Source organism: Lynx rufus, unplaced genomic scaffold, assembly GCF_022079265.1.
Source record: "Lynx rufus isolate CCGP_SWC_20201006 ecotype Redwood Valley unplaced genomic scaffold, mLynRuf1.p SCAF_5, whole genome shotgun sequence".
Lineage (NCBI taxonomy): Eukaryota > Metazoa > Chordata > Mammalia > Carnivora > Felidae > Lynx > Lynx rufus.
In genome coordinates this window covers 4774334-4791277 of record NW_025814867.1, presented here as the reverse complement: position 1 = coordinate 4791277, position 16944 = coordinate 4774334, and the positions used below count along the sequence as shown (strand labels likewise).

Here is a 16944-nt window from a genome sequence, read left to right as displayed (position 1 = left end):
TGGAAGATCTACCCAAGACGGCACGTCCCCGTGCTTCCCGTGCAGGGATGAGAGCTGGCAGGGATAACTTCCGCCCCGGAGGACGCATTCCGCCCAGGTTAACAACGCAAATCAGAACCCACCACTTTGCTAGGTCACGAGCCACCCTGAGGACAGCTTTGTGACTCAAGTACTTTTGCGGGGCATGGTAAACACTTCATAAATACCTTTTGCGTAAGTGAGTGGAGATTAAGAGAGGCTCGGCATCAGAGAGGCTCGGCAAGATGCATCCATAAGGGGCTGGTTGTTTCTTTAAACTCTGGCTTAATGTTCTTTCTTAACGTTAGCAAGCAACATACGTAGTTAGCATTCCATGTAAATTTTAGAAATTATCGTAACAAAGGCCTAAGCTATTAGAAAATTAAGTACTATTAATACGGAACGTTGGGCTATGGCTAGATCATACCGAGAAGTTTTTGAGTGTTCGTTATGTCTGCTGGGGAGAAGCCACATGGGAGGTCCATACTCTCCTGGTACCACCACCCCCTTGGTATGAGGTACTTCAGCTGTGTCAGGGAGTAGCTTCTTCCAGAATAGGTTGCTCATCTAATGTAGGTCAATGGGGGAAATGATGCATTAACAAAAAGGTCCAGAAGTGACTCCTGGACCCCAATGTAGCTAAGTCCGCACTTAGTCCCGGAAGTCCATCGGTACTTATGCCCAGTTTGCCTCCAGAATATTGAACACCTGCTAAGACCGAATTCCAGAGCGAGCAGAGAAGGAAGACACCTGACAGTCAACATTCCCTGCCCGCAGACCTCGATGCACAGTGTGATTCACTTTCGTGCTGGGGCAACGCCCGCCCCCCCCCCCCCCACTCACCGCTGTTGCTGCGTTTTCGTGAGTCATACCCGCCTCCTGGCCCGTCAGCTTCTTCAGGAACCTCCACGAGATCTGAAGTCTTAGAGAAAAGAGGGAAGAGCTGGAATGAACAAAATCATTTCAGTGGGCCAACTGGGCAGAGATTTTGACGTCAGTAGAAGAACTAAGGAAGAATTTGCCTGATTCTCAATGATTGAGAACCCGATCATTGCTGTTCGGTCTATTTGGCTAAATTTAGAAAGGGTGTGTGTTCCCTCGTGGGCACCATGGCTCCCTGCAGGTGTGTTTGCAGGGCTCAGGGGGTGGGCACATGACAGGTGCTCAGTGAGCATTGGATGAATGTCTAGATGCACAGGTCATAGTCAGCCTTCTTCCCAGGAAGAGACAACAGAGAGAACTCAGAAGTCCTGCCCGTACCCTGTCGTGTCAAATTCTCACTAAAACTAGAGCTCTTTTGTAGGTGAGTTCTAAATATAGGCAGTCCCCAAGATGGTTTGACTTTACGATGGGGCGAAAGCAAGACACATTCGGTAGAAACTGTACATCGAATTTTGAATTTGGATCTTTCCCCGGGCTGGAGTTATGTGGGATGATCCTTTCTGGTGACGCGGAACAGTGACCACAGCTCTAGGACAGTCACCCGGTCACGAGGGCGGACAACAGGTACGCTGACAACCCTTCTGTGTCCACATGGCCATTCTGTTCGTCACTGGCAGTACGGTAGCCAGTCGATTACATGAGAGAGTCACCAGTTCATTATCAAATAGGCTTTTTTGCTAGATGAGTGTGCCCAACTGTAGGGGAATGGAAGTGTTTTGAGCACGTTAAAGTTGGGCCAGGCTAAGTAAGCCATGACGTTCCGGAGCTTAGGTGTAGTGGGTGCATTTTTGACGTGACATTTTCAACTTATGATGAGTTTATCAGTATGTAACCCCACTGTACGTTGAGGAAGATTTGTATTAATTATAGAGAACAAGATGGAGTATTGAGGGATGCATTACCTAGGTATGAGTTAAATGCTATTGCCCTTGCTGCAAAATTGTTTATGTAATACTCTTCTTTTTTTTTTCTTTTAATACGAGAAGCTATAGTCATTATAGCTTATAGTTGGTCAACCTAACCTGCTTAGGTTACAGAAATAACAACAACATCTCCTCTAAGTGGCTAATGGTTACTGATCATTTACCACTTGCTGTTTTATGTTCTATATGTATATTATCCATTTATTCTTCACAGTAATCCTATGCTAGACCTACCTTTCAGGTAGGGATGTGGAGCTCAGGGAGAAATCAGTAACTCTTCTCCAGGTCCCACAGCTAGTAAGTGCTGGAGCTGGGGTTTGAACCTCCCGTGTTGTCTCCAGAGCTCATGCACTGTGCTTTATCCAGCGATGTGGGGCAGCGGCTCACATGGGCTGGTGACAGCCTTCATGGCCATCCCACTGGGGGCCTGAAATAGGCCTGGGTGGGAGCATTTACACCACCGAAATTGGCCAACGATACAGATCAGAGACCAGCCCCAGCTGCCAGTTAAACACTTAGGAGCGTACCCCTGATTGCCGATGCCCCAGCTTTCATCTGCCTGGCTCCCTCCTCTTTGAAAGGGGAATTCAGGCGGCCTCAGAGGAGAGTCACATTTTTAAAACAATTTGTTTGTATCTTAACAGAGAGGAACAAGTTTGCCTTCCCAGCCCATCCAGGGGGCTAGAGCACATTAGCATCACCTTCTAGAGACTCATTTTTCTCACAATTTAGCTTTAGGCTTTTCCCCAGCCATTCTTACTTTCATGACACATCAGAAAAGAAGAAAAAAACACAGATGTCACGGGGTCTCTAAGTCACGCATCCCCTGCTCCTTTGAGGCTATTTCTGACCAAAAGTTGCTCTTATTATGTTAATTTAATCTGATGAAACTGAAGAGTGTTCGCACACTAGCTAACCAACTCCCAGAAAGTTTTCGAATCTGGTTTCTGCTGGCCTTCCCAAGCCATCAAGCCTTTTATACCCTAGGACATTTGAAAGGACATTAAAGGAAACATAATGATTTCGAAACAGCCAGGCAGCGACTTGCCTACAAAGTTAAAGCCGGTGCTTCGACAGCTCTGGAAGAAAATAAACGCGTGGGACAGAGCTTTGCTATGTGGGAATATGTTAGCTCTAGGACATAACGAACTGCAAGGGAGGCAAGCAACTGAAGTTCATTACCACGTGACCCTGCAGGAAGGAAGCAACATCATTTTAAAGTACCGATCAATTGTTTCTGTTTTCTTCATTGAGGCAAGGTGGACTCTGGGGAAAGAGTGGAGTGACAGATACTTAAGGACAATTTGATCTGTCTTTGTCTCCCCGCAGCTCTGAGAACGACGCCTTCAGAGAGCACAGTTCCGAGAAAATTTCCCGACACAGCCGGTGGCAGGAAGTTGAAATGGGCTGTGATGAATGGATACCTTATTGACATGCAGACAACCATGGCTTTTGCCCTCGAAACCAGGCTGTAGGGTCCAGACATGGCTAGAAACAAAACCACTTTAGACAGAAAAGCAAACCGGACATCCCTAAGTTGTCTCCCTGATGGTCTTGCCATTGCTACCATGACTAAAAAATATGGAGGCGGACACGTTATGTTCATTGCCTACGGTGGAGTGTTTCTGAGGGGGTCTCCTCATCATGCGTTCAGCACAGTTCAGAACGGCAGGGGCCAGGGACAGCCGTGTGCTGCTGGTGCGGCCACCTCGGGGCCACCTCTGGGGAGCCCCCCGTCTGCTCCTGCCTCCCTGGGCTGGTCTTCCATTTGCCTTTCCACTAGTGCGAGTATCAGCCAAGCATGGGAGATACACGTGCTGCACGTGGACTGAGGATACGCTGGCTGTCACCAGAGACTTGAGAAAGGCCCATGCGAGCAAGCAGGTAAAGTGGACGGGGCAGTGTGTAGTTTTCTTTTGGACAGAAGTCTTGACTCGGAAGGGGTGAATGCGGCCTTGGGGGAAGCACCTTAGTGGCAGCGATGGCCCTTCTCACTCTCCTAACAAAGAAGATGCCACACGGTGTGTGGGGTTAAGGACACGATCTGTACCTGGATCAGTGGTTCTCAAACTTGGGTGGGCATCAGATTCACCCGGAGGGCTAATGAAGCACACAGAGCCCCCAGGCTTGTTGCAGCAGGACAGGGCCCTGCTCTTTATATTTTTACAAAGCTCTTCAGTGGACCCAGATACCCCCCTCCCCCCAAAGTTTGAGAATCGGTGGTATAAAACAATAGAAATTAGAGGCCAATCGAGAGGCCTTGTGTTTGGGCAGCTTAGTCTAGTTGAAGGAGAGAGAAAAATGAAACACGAAAGTGCAAAATACCAAGCAATCTGCAAATCTCTGTGATACATGAACTGGTTGCTCTGGGCGCCCAGGGAAAGGGCACCTGACCCAGACCTGGAAGAGAGATGTTGTCTACACAGAGGTAGAAGCAAGATGTGGGCAAGGCCCAGCAACACTCAGGCGATGTGAATGGGAATAAAGGATAAGGACATCCAAAAATGCTCTCCCCCGTGGAAAACACAAGAACACAGGCAAAAAGCGTCCAAATCAACTTTTTCAAAACTCCAGAAAGCAACCAGTTCTCTGGGAAGAACGTGGCTACCTAGAGAGCTGCAAAGTGTGCTCAGTGCTGGGAACATGAGTAACGAGAGGCTGCGTGTATCTCTGAGGGTTCTGAGGTCAGCCTTGAAGAATCCCTTGTTAATCCTTCGAGCATTTCCTGAGTGCCCCCTAGGTGCCAGCCCTCCGTATAATGAGACGACTAGGGAATGGAGGTGCCAGCCCCCCGTATAATGAGATGACTAGGGAACAGAGAGCCCTGATGTCTAGTCGCTGGGTCTGTAATTTTGGAAAGAGAGGCAAAAGCAGACAATTATGCTTCAATTGTCTCTATCCTATAAGAAAGGAAGTTTTTGAAGATCCAGGCGGGGAGCAATTCATCGTGCTTCGGGGAGTCTGAGAACTCTTCATGGTTTGTGTAAAAACTATGTGTGAAAACTAAGACCAACAAGTTGGTCTTAAAGAACTTCAACTAGGGGAACGGCAAGTCCTAAGATACGGAGATGTCAAAGAGTTTGGTGCGTTCAAGGGAAGGTGGGTCTTTAGGGCAGTGACAGGCCTCATGTGCCATGCTAGAGTCTGGGCATAAGCAAATCAAAAGTGTTTCAACTAGGAACCCTGCACAAAGAATTTCTTCAAAAGAAGACAAATCTGGAGGTACTGATACGAGTAGACTCGAAAGGAAGAGGGGAACACAGCTATTTCTTGGAAATAATCTGGGTGAGAGATGGTGGGATTCAAACCTCCAGCACTGGGGACAGAGACAAAAGGCACTTTTGATACACATTTCTGAGTTCTGAGTGACAGGACCCAATCACTGACGGGACATCAGTTTAGCTTGGACATGCTGATTTAGAGATTTCTGTAGAACCAGTCTGGTACTTGGACAGGAGGTTAGGACTATAAGTATCTAGAGTCATCAGCTTTAGACATGGTGCTTGGACCAGTGGAATGTGAACGAACGAGATAACCAGGAAGAGCATGGGACACAGAATGGCCAAGCCAAAGCAGAGCCCTCCGAACAGCCCTGGCTTAAGGAGTGATTGGAGGAACATCAGAGGAGACGGGCTGAGCGGGAGAGCAGGGTGGAACCCCGGGGGGGGGGTGTCTAGCCTCTTACAGAGCCCAGTAATCGGCCCCATTCGGGGATGGCCTGGGAACTGCCCTTCTCGGACAACACACCTGCCTTTCTAATGGATTACACCCTTGTTTCACTTCATAATAACAACTCAAATTCAAGGGCTAGATGCTTAATGAAAATAACATAGCGGCAACTGCCACGTATTGGGTACGAGGCCCTATGCTAGAAGCTCTACTTACACTCTTACTATTAACCAACCCATGTAGCAGCCGTAACCAATGTGTATGTAAGATAAATCCCATCCACATGTACTCTATGTTTTCATCACATTGAGCAGCACTTTTACCCTTCTTTTAGGAAATGAGTTAACGCTGCCACAGGGACTGCCGATTTGACGTACAGCCTCCCGAGGGAGATCATGAGGGTCAAGGACCTTAAAATGTCACAACTCACACCTGCGCTGCTTGACCGCAACGTCTGCCGAAACATACTCCATCTTTACTCCGAAATCCCGCAGCGCTCATGTGACTTAGTTGGTATCATACCCTTCACACGTATGTTCTTATTCTTAAGAAAAACGGTACAAGACCTGTAAGAGTGTATTTCTTAAAAAATGCTAAAGAATGCCACCCGCTTTCTTCTCTATTGCATTGGTCTCCTGTGACAAGTTGTGAATTCTGAGGGTAACAAGCCACGTCCTCCACTTCTTGGTGTCCTCTACGGTGCTCGTGAACTGGGGGCACCTCGTTCACGTTTGCCGAGTAAGACGGAGAGCGGATGGACGTCAGTTTTGTGTTCAGCCGGGACACAGAGTCGAACAAGTTTTGGTTCTTCCCTCTTAGCAATCAGCGGGATGCATGAAGAACAGGCCTTTCGGGGAGTTTAAAGGTGGCATCTAGGGTAACCATGTGGCACCAGAGGACCTGCAATCCTACCTACTCAGCCACCCGACCTCCATATCTACCCACAGACCACAATCTAGGTTATCCTGCGGATTAACCTGCACCCACTGAGGGAGCTGCTTCAACTCAGCCCCTGAGGACCCCTCTCAGGGGTAAGCCCCGCCCTTCTCCCACGATCCACGGGACCCAGCCGGGCAGACCACCTGGCCGCTCATCTGTGCCCGGAAGCCCCAGTCTGATAGGGGATGCGACGGTAGCTGGGTGCGAGCTATCCTACCCGGAACATGCACTGGCAGGTCCTTGCCTCTGCCGGAGGGATGGTGGCCTTGAGCGTGATCTGCAGAGCTGTATGGCATCTTGGGGCATTTACAGAAATTCTGGTTGGGGTAGCCAGCCATAGGATGATGACAGCATGCAGCGGGGATGCACGGGAACAGTGATTTTAGAGCAAGTAAAACGTAGAAGCGGTGTTTGGGAGGGTGAGTGTCCCATGGAACCAGGCCCCCACTAATGATACAGCTCAGGCGCCTCTGGGGAGGGGGCAGCTCTCGTGTGAAGCCCAGGGAAGTACGGAGAAATGGAGAAACGACTGAGAAAGAGCTGTAGTTTTGAACTGGGATGTAGCTGGAAGGAGAACTGGACACAACTGGGACTCTCCCGCTCCCGCTACTCGTTGGGTGAAACCTTTCTGTGTGTTGACCGACACGTTGTTATCTATTATCAGTGGAAGGGGAAGGTGGGGGGAGTGCATGGACAGTCAAGGAGCAGAGGCCAAGAGCATGGTCTTTGAGGATGAGAGTAAAATGATCCCTGGGTGCTGGCCACAGAAAGGCAAGTGGCCCAAGGCATCTGGGACTTCCCTTCGGAGGCTGCCTGACTCCCAACAGACCCGCCCTCCTGACGCATTTAGGGGGAAACCCATCGCTGCTGCGGTGCCCGAGGCCCTCCCTCCCAGAGCTCTGCAAGTGGACCGAGGGAAGAAGGGGACAATTACAGAGGTTCTGTGAGGCGAGTCAGAGCCACTGCCCGAGCTGCCCTTCTTTGTTCTCTGGGCCAGGGAGGTGCCGAAGCGGAGGGTCTCGTAGACAGGGTCCACCTTATTGCCACAGGCTGCAATGGAAGAGAAAGGTCGTCTGAGTGACAGGTTTCCTCAACTTCCCATCAGGGATGCAGCCAAGCCTTTATCACATCTCCTGGGTCAACAGCCCTTGAGAAGAAGCCTTTGTGGGGAAGACCCACTAATCCCTGGGAAAATGGAGCTCTGTGTGGTCGGGCTTTCCTGGCAGATTTCCCACCCCTGTAATAGGTGCTCATTGGCCAGGTCCTTCCCCTGCACCCATCACTTACAACCAGAGCTCTCTGCTCCCAGACACTTCCTGATTCATTGGTTTTCCTCATTTGTTATCTGTCCCCAGGACTCCAACTTCAAAGTTCTTCCCAGGGACCAGCTTTATTTCCTCCAGGGTGAGGTTTTGCTCGCCAAGGTGTGAAGCCTTGAGCGAGACACAAAGTCTGCAGTAGGAGGCAAGTGTTGAAAGAACTGGGCATCACCAGGCCTCGTGAATTTCTCTTTAAAAGCTTTCTGACTTATCCATTTCTAGTTTAAAACTCGCCCCCCATCCAAAGGCAAAAATAGACGTAGGGATTCTCAGAGAGAGAGAGAGAGAGATGGAAGTAAACTGAAAGATATTGTTAAAGAATAAATTCAAGCCAGAAATATCTATACATATAAGACATCTTTTTGGTCCTCATTAAAGAATAAGTGATATTCACAGAGTTCCTTCCAAACATTGGTCTATCATTTACAATTATTTTTTTTACAACAATTATGAAAAGCAGCCTTTGCTGTTCTCCCTTTACAGGGTCTGACAGGTTGGGTAAAGGGTCCGGACACACAGTTAGTGGGTCAGCGGGGAAGCTGGGCTTCGAGTCGGCTCTGTGAGATGCTACACTCCATGCTACTCCATCCCAAAGGAATGGCATTCCCAAAGGAACAGCATTCCCAAAGGAATGGCTATTCCCAAAGGAATAGCATCTCAGCAGCCTTTGGGACTTGGGTGTTTTTCAAGCTTCACCAGGGAAAGGAGAATTTGCTCCACCTAATGTATCCCCTCCAGCAAAGCCAACAGTCGTAACCCAATCAGCCAGCGGACAGACGCACAAACACACCCCACTGGGCCTGCGGTCCTGGGAGAACAGCAGCTGTGAATGTGGACCATTCTGCTCAAAACCCGGCTCGGCCCATCAGCGTCCCAACTCACCGATGGGCATAACTTCTTTAATGCATCCAAACTGTTCGTGAATGAGCAAAGGGGAGCTGTAGTAACGCCGAAACCCTTTTGGCTGGAGAGAGAATGAGAAAGAGAAGGGCTTAATGTCACTGATGAGATGGAGAGCACCACACAAGAGCTCTGAAGATAATACCAGCTGGTTTCGCCAGGGGCACCCCTCTGTCACCCTTTAAGATGCTGGCTTGTCCTACAAGTTATCCCCGGGGGGCGGGAGGTACAGGTGGCAGTAAGCAAGCTACAATTGCACCTAGAAAGCAAGCCCCGGCCCTGTCCTTCCCTTTCTTGCCTCTCCTCCTTCTCAGACCATAGCAGCCTCCCTTGTGCCCAGACTCCTCTCCCATCATCTCATCTCCCAGCATTATTTCAATGTGGCATGCATTATTTCAATGTGACTTACTATTGAGGTTTATTAAAATCATAAAAGGCCTGGAAAAGTGGAAGCTGACCCGAGAGGGAGGCCGTAAGGCCCTTGTGTATGTGACAAGCTCCACCCAGAGCCATCTGCCTTGTGTTCTAGACTCTGTTATGTTTTTCTGACCCCTCATTCATGGTCTCTGCTTTGGCTTGTGGGCATCTCCATTGGCCGAGGAGGAGGACGGGATCAGGTGAGGCAGGGGTTTTAGAAAAGAGGATACTGCCAACCAGAGTAAGGAGATGAACTCACTAAGAACCTGACTAATTACATCCCAGTGTTGGAAGGGAATTTTGTGGCCCAGACCCTACTACAAGTCTAGAATCCTCTCTGATGTTCCTGGAAGGTGGTATCTTCCTTTTTTTGAATACTGCCCGTGATGGGGGGGGGGGGGTTGGTGGGAGGAGTGCTCAGTAACCCTGAAGGCAGGCCTTTGGTGACACTGTCTCTGGTTGGTAAGACTTGGCATCTACTGATCCTCAGTCTTTTCCCTGGAGCCACAGAGCAGGATAGAATTCCTCAGGTCTTAAATTTTTTTGAAGATCACTGTCATAGCCTAAGTATCTACCTCTAGGGTAGACATTCTCGTCCCTTCGACAGCTCTTTGGCCATCCTAGTTTCAATACCCTCAAAAGAGGTTCCTTTTAATCAACATGGGGTGGCAGTACCGAGCCCACACTCCCAAGATGGTAGACCAGCCCAGAATGGGCCAGGGCCATCTGACCTCCCTGGCTTTGGCCGCCAAGATCTGTCAAAGTGGTGTGTCAATTTTTATTACTCTCCCCATTTTTGAACGCGGTGGTTAATCTCTCTCTCCTTCTTGACATCCCCGGTGCTGTCAGCCAATGGAGCACTGAGGTGACGAGCCACCCTAGGTTTTCTGGGCTGACGGGGTTCCCGGGATGCCCAACTTTCATCTTTAAAACACGGACGGTCCCAGGACGTGGGACTTCTGGTGCTGACGTTGAAAAAGTTCCAACCCCGGACAAGTTGGCCACTCTGTTAAAGACCCTGAGCCCTTTCACATGGGGAGCGTCTGTCTCTTAGGTTGATAAAGCTCCTCTTCTGGTTTGTCATTATGCCAATAAGGAAACCCGGTTGGCAGCCCTGGGGTTCTAGGGCTGCCTTCCTAGTGTCCGGCTACCAGGGTGCCGCGGGGAGGGACCTCGGGACGTGCGGGGGGTTCTGGGCTCACTCCTGGCACCAGCCCTTACCAGCTTGCCCATGCACCGCTGGGGTGCTAGGCCATCCATGCACTTGTGGTGGAGGCTCATCTTACAGGCCTTGCAGCGCAGCCCATGCTTAGCGTTTGCTCCTGTCAGACACGCGCGAGCTTCGGTTAGGATGCGACCCCCCTTTACCTGGCCGACTCGCATCAAGTCCCTGAAAGAGTGGTTGCTCCCCAAACCCAGGTACTTCTTCTCGTCCGTCACTGTCGCATGATGTCTTGGAATGGACAAGATACTGTGGCCCATTCTTTTCCCTTCTCCCACCTCTTCTACTAAAGTACCAGCTCTGCTTTCTTCCTACTCCCTTCCTCCCCATCGCTCCAGAAAATCTCAGCCTCCTCCATTGTTCACGCAGCTCAGGCTGGTAAGTACTGGTCTCTCTACCCTTCCTACAGGCCACCCGTCTCTGTTCTTCTGTACGTCTTGCCAAGCAGTGGAAGTGCTGGAAATTTTGCCCATTTTTACCCGAGTTCCTCTCACAGAGTCTGAGCTATCAGATTCTCAGAAAAATGGCCAACAAAGGGAGAACAGCATGGTCTATGTGCGAGGGGGGCTGACGGTACTTAGCGTGGGGACAGGGGACTGGATCCGACACCAGCCCTTGTCTGGCAAAAGAGGAAGAGGAGGTGGGCAGCCGTGAGAGCACTGCTACAGGAGTCACACAGCCTCCTGGGACAGGAGGCACCAGGGGACAGGGCGTCATGATGGGGTGGGAAGAAAGGAGGAGAGGAGGAGAGAGAGGCACCCTGGGGACCGCGCCGTTGCAGTGAGGCTCAAGGCAGCAGGGCTAGGGGGTAGACAAGATGGCTGGTGCGGGGGCCTCAGGGAGCTGGGAGGGGTGTCGGCCACCTGTAGTCTGTGTGTTACAGAGCGGTTGCAGGGAGACTAGGTGAAGATATCAGTGCGGGACGTTTGTCTGTCTCCACTTGGTCCAAGACAAGAGGTGCGAAACAGAGTGAGCTGGTCGGCTCCTAACGGGCCTCAAAAATGGGCTGCCAAAATTGAGTGTAGAGCTCTTGGATAACCGAGCACATGAAGCACATTAGAAAAGGTTGAGGGAGGCGCCTGGGTGGCTCAGTCGGTTAAGCGTCCGACTTCGGCTCGGGTCATGATCTCACAGTCTGTGGGTTCGAGCCCCGCGTCGGGCTCTGTGCTGACAGCTCGGAGCCTGGAGCCTGCTTCGGATTCTGTGTCTCCTTCTCTCTCTCTCTCTCCGCCCTTCACTCCCCCTCCTCCCCCCCCCCGCTCATGCTCTCTCTCTCTCTCAAAAATAAAATAAACATTAAAAAAGTTTTTAAGAAAGAAAAGGGAGAAAGGTGGGGGGCCGGAGAGGGTGCCCTTGCGGGGCCACTGAGGCACTGTTACTTTTATCGTGCCCCTTCCACAAAATGAGAAGGATAGGGCCTTCTTCTCTACCGAGTCTTACTTAGAGTGGCATTAAGGAGATGATTTTAAAAGCTTGGCTTCTGTCTCCTGGGGTGGGACCCACAGCTGCGGCTGTGAACAAGGAATGTTCACACGAAGAATGTTGTTCAAGAAGACCACTGGGGAGGCCATGGGTCTCCCTACCTCTCACAGGCATTATTAATACGTACATATACCCCGAGACGCGAGGCCTCAAGTATCCCACGGCACCCGCAGCTGACTCCCGAAGCGAAACGAGACCACCCCAAGATCATGCGGGAAACACAACCCTCTTCTCTGCCGTTGCCTCCTGGGCTCTTGTCCGGACAAATTCCTAACTGAACTAGTTTATCTGTTTTTGTCTTCCTCCCGTGCACACACGGGGACCAGAACAATCGTTTACAAACGCACTTGAATCACCTCCCTCTCTTGTGTAAACATCTTTCAGTAGGTTCTTCCCGTCTTTCTGACATTATACAAAATGCTCAGCAAGGCGGGCAGGCTTTGGATGATGTGGTGGGAGCCCGTATCTGCCTTGATCTCAGGCCCATGCCCTTGCTCGCTATGCTCTAGCCACATGGCCTTCTGCGAATCCCCTGGATGCACAAGCTCTTTAATTCCTCAGGGTCTTTCACACACGCTGCCCTACATACCTAGAACACTGTCTCTATTACTCTCCACTTGGCTAGCCGGTGAAGAGACCTTTGGGTCTCTTGCCATTTCTTCAACGGAGCTTTCTTGGCAACGTTCCCCCTTTTCTGTCTAAATGATCTTTTTTTTTTTTTAATTCTTTCTTACAGCACTCTGTTGTTATTTTTTCCCCAGGCTTTATCACAATTATTTATTCAAGAGTTTGTTTATGTATGCCTTTCCTCCTGGGCTGTGAACCCAATGAGGCTCAGGGCTGTGTCTGCTCATTTGCTACTGTGTACCCAGCTCTGACTACGACATCCAATAAATATGTGTTAAATACATTAATGAACGAATTCTCTCACGGTCGCACACGTACCAAAACAGGGGTGATTGCTTTAGATAATGAAGTGGAGTTGATTCATTGATGGTGTAGAAACAGCATTCAAGGGCCGGGAGAGGACTTGAAGATCATCTGTATGTACGATTTCGTTTCACAGATGAGAAGCCTGAGGGTCCAGGTCAGAGGATGTATTGCCTAGTTTCACCTTTCCACTACTTGACCCCAAGCTTCCTCGCTTTAGCGGGGTTAAGGTACACGAAGATATGAATGGGGCTAATTAGATGATAAAGAAAAAAGGAAGTACAAGAACCGATATTCAGCTGGGAAAAGCAATGGGCAAACTCTTGTCTGACAAAGACCCTACAAGCCCTTCAGGAGGTACTACCTGAAAACTCCCTTTGAGCACATATCCTTGAACACAAAGCGCATCCGCTCTTACAACCACAGAACGTCAGAGTGACATGCAAACAAACCAGAAATTACTGGGGATGTGTGCTTAGTCATAAATACTAGCTGGAAAGCCACTGTTCCTTTTTTGAGAGTAACCACTTAGCCAAAAGACTACAACGTCTTCAGCATATTGGATTTTTGAAAGCAACTCCTTATATTTTGTTTTCAAATTAGAGAACGCTATTTGTGCCCTGGGAGAGAATGTAAGTAAAAGCTTCGAAGAGGAGTTATTTCATTGTGTGCTGAACTCTGAAGTAGCACCATTATATAGCAAAGTTTATTTTCCTTCAGACCTGCATCCCATAATTTCAGTTTTCCTTGTCTGTTCTAATACACTCCGCTATCTGAATGAGTCAGATCACCAGCAATTATTTGATTTGAGGTGTTCCTATTTCTCCTGTGCAATAACAGGAGTGACTGAAGAGGAAAGCCTGTATTTTGTGGCTCAGAGAATAGTTCAAAGGAATAATTCACATCACTCAGTGGTGTCCGTTTACCGTAGCAAGATACGGGGAAGCTCTGGTCTGACTCATTATTAGTGACCTTCATCACAAAGGCATCACTTAATGGCACCCTGATGCCTCAGTAAGAGTGGGAGAAATACGATTTTAAATTAGAATCTGTCACATGCTGGCTCCTTAAAGTTGAGAAAGCTACTAACATTCCTGGAGCCTCAGCTGTGTCCTTATCATATGAGAATACTACTAAGTACTCCTAGGGTTGCTAATGGTAATAGTGTCAAAAGATATGCAAAGAGGATTGCATGGGTTTAAATACTTGGAAACATAAAGATGTCACTGGACGTTAAATAAACATGGTGGACTGGCCACATGAGATTCCCATTTATTCATACCAGGAATAAAAAGTGATATAAGTCCCCAAATCACAAGGTTACTGGGAGAAGTGGCCAGAGCAGAAGAGAATTCAACATGTATTTAGAGGATCAACTGGAAAAATGGCAAGGAATTTAGCAGAAAAGAGAAGGACTGGATTTCCCAATAGCAACTTGGAAACGGGAAAGTCAGGGACCTTCAAACACTGCGGAATTTCAAAATTCTGAGAGATAATAGTTTCCAACCTAGAATTTTATACCCACGCAAATTACCAACAATTATGTAGGCAGAATACACTCATACTCGGGGACCACACTCAGGGATTCGAAATCTTTTCTTTCTCAGAAAACTACTGAAGAAAGTGCCTTAGAAAGATGAGGGAATACAGGAAGCAAGAGGAAACTGTTGGATCCAATGCACAACAGAAGGACTGACACAGAGGAGAGGGAAATGACATGCTCCTGTGATAGGTCTGCAGTGGCCCTAGATGGGCGCTACAAGATGAAGGCCATACTCTTGGGAAACAAATGGAACTTCCAAGTTTATTAATGCCCTTCAGGTTTGGACACTGCAATAGATATGGCATTTGACAGATACATGGAAGCATCTGGGGGAAAAAACAGTTATAGGTGCATAAAAAGTCAAGAGAGTTAAAAAGGTAATTTCTTTTTTATTTTTTTATTTTTTAAATTTTTTTTCAACGTTTTTTATTTATTTTTGGGACAGAGAGAGACAGAGCATGAACGGGGGAGGGGCAGAGAGAGAGGGAGACACAGAATCGGAAACAGGCTCCAGGCTCTGAGCCATCAGCCCAGAGCCCGACGCGGGGCTCGAACCCACGGACCGCGAGATCGTGACCTGGTTGAAGTCGGACGCTTAACCGACTGCGCCACCCAGGCGCCCCATGGTAATTTCTTTTTTAAAAAATGTTTATTTATTTATTTTGAGAGAGTGAGCATGAGCGGGAGAGGGGCAAAGAGAGAGAGAGGGGGAGGAGGAATCCCAAGCAGGCTCTGTGCTGTCATCAGGCAGAGCCTAATGTGCGGTTCGATGCAACAAACCACGAGGTCATGACCTGAGCTGAAACCAGGAGTTGGGTGCTCAACTGAATGAGCCACCCAGGTGTCCCAAAACGGCAGTCTAATTGAGGGAATACAGAAGCTGTGTAAGAAAAAATGTAATCACGGTATCATATTTGAATCAGAAGTCAGAAACAGTCACGACAGTGTATGAAACTATCAAGCTAACACAAAATTGTGACAAAACTACTTGGGAAGATGAGAGCAAGGAAGAGGGGGAAAGCAGGGGGTACTGCAGGGGTGAGAGCAGCCAACGCATCCCATAACCATTGGTTTCTTCCGTGGGGTCTGAGCTGCTGAGATAAATCTAAGATAGTTCTATGCGTTCCAGCTGAAAATTGTTAAGAATGGTAGTTCCTGGGGCGCCTGGGTGGCGCAGTCGGTGAAGCGTCCGACTTCAGCCCGGGTCACGATCTCGCGGTCCGTGAGTTCGAGCCCCGCGTCGGGCTCTGGGCTGACGGCTCGGAGCCTGGAGCCTGTTTCCGATTCTGTGTCTCCCTCTCTCTCTGCCCCTCCCCCGTTCACGCTCTGTCTCTCTCTGTCCCGAAAATAAATAAACGCTGAAAAAAAAAATTTAAAAAAAGAATGGCAGTTCCTATACTCACATGGGGCTTGGAATGGACCCATGGAAGCCGATGCAACACTGACGAAATGTCAGGCACTGGGCTGTGTTATGAGCACGGTGTCATTTACCACCAGGGATAAGTGAGCTGTCCACAGAAGAACGAAGAGCTGACACTCTCATGAATAAAGCTCTCTACATCGATGTTGGGAGAAATATGAAAGGGGTTTTCTCAACGCAAATGCATCGGCTACACTGGATGGCAGGCTCCTTTTATTTGAAAAATAAAATTGGTCACGTGCATCTATAAAACAATTGGCCAGAGTCGTTCTGATAAGATTCTGCCGCTAAGCCGTTGCTTAACTTTTGGCCAAATATCGTATTTTATCGGTTAAAGATAAAACAGGAGAAACCAAGGGTTTACCATCGGGACCACTTAACCAGAGAAATGGTATGAGGAATGAGTAAAAATAAGCCTGTATAGAAAAAGAAATGGAATCATAATACAGTACTTAATTCTGCAGGGAACAATAGTTGTAATTGTGGGTAATAATTCGTTTGCTTCCAGATTCTACAGCCACGGAATTACTCCTACAATTTACTTGGTTACAATGAATGTAAATTAGACAATAAAAAAGACTCTTCGCTGTGATTTGGGGAAGAAACTTAAAAAAATTTAGAACTAAGTACATACAAATATGACTATAAAGAGATCCATAAATAGTTCTTGGATTCCATGAAGTATCTGTAAAGAATTCACAGATGAATAAAGATAAGAAAAGTTCGAAGACATACCAGCCCCTGTCCCTAAGGGTTTAGGTACTAACTACCTCTGATCTCCGCCAGTACAGGCACGCCGTGGCTGGGAGAAGAAATGGCAAGACATCCCAGCATCAGGAGCGTGCGGATACCTGGGATTCGTGTCACAGAAGGGTCTCAAGGCCAGCGAGATGAAAGCAAAAACAACGGGTGCATTTTCTTGGTGCCTGGGAAGACCAGAGGCACTTAAGGGCTAGAAACTACGTGAACCGTGAACCGTACAAAGAGGACAGTGTTTTTAAACTAAAGGCTGTAACAAAAGCTCTGCTGAATAATAAAGACAGGCAGTTTAACAGAGCTGGCATCATCCACGGCCCTTTATCCTTGGATAAACACTACCACAAGGGATGGGAAAGAATTAGGTGGGAATCTGTTAAGAAGCCCTCGGTGACGGGACCCCCACCTGCTTGCCTTGCTTCATCTTCAGGGTACTCCACCTTGACCTCCTTCGTTTTCCCAGA

General features: G+C 48.6%; 1 protein-coding gene across 6 annotated transcripts in view; it reads right to left on the bottom strand.

Annotated features, from left to right (window-relative positions):
• The window catches only part of STAC (SH3 and cysteine rich domain), a 140766-nt gene that overhangs the window by 38488 nt on the left and 85334 nt on the right, over positions 1–16944 (bottom strand). For all 6 annotated transcript variants that reach the window (XM_047099720.1, XM_047099721.1, XM_047099724.1 and 3 more), the window contains exons 3-6: positions 10349–10449; positions 8693–8774; positions 7426–7541; positions 862–940 (exon numbers count right to left, since the gene is read on the bottom strand). In XM_047099720.1, the coding sequence (XP_046955676.1) occupies positions 862–940; positions 7426–7541; positions 8693–8774; positions 10349–10449 (378 nt within the window). The remainder of the gene's footprint in view (positions 1–861; positions 941–7425; positions 7542–8692; positions 8775–10348; positions 10450–16944) is intronic.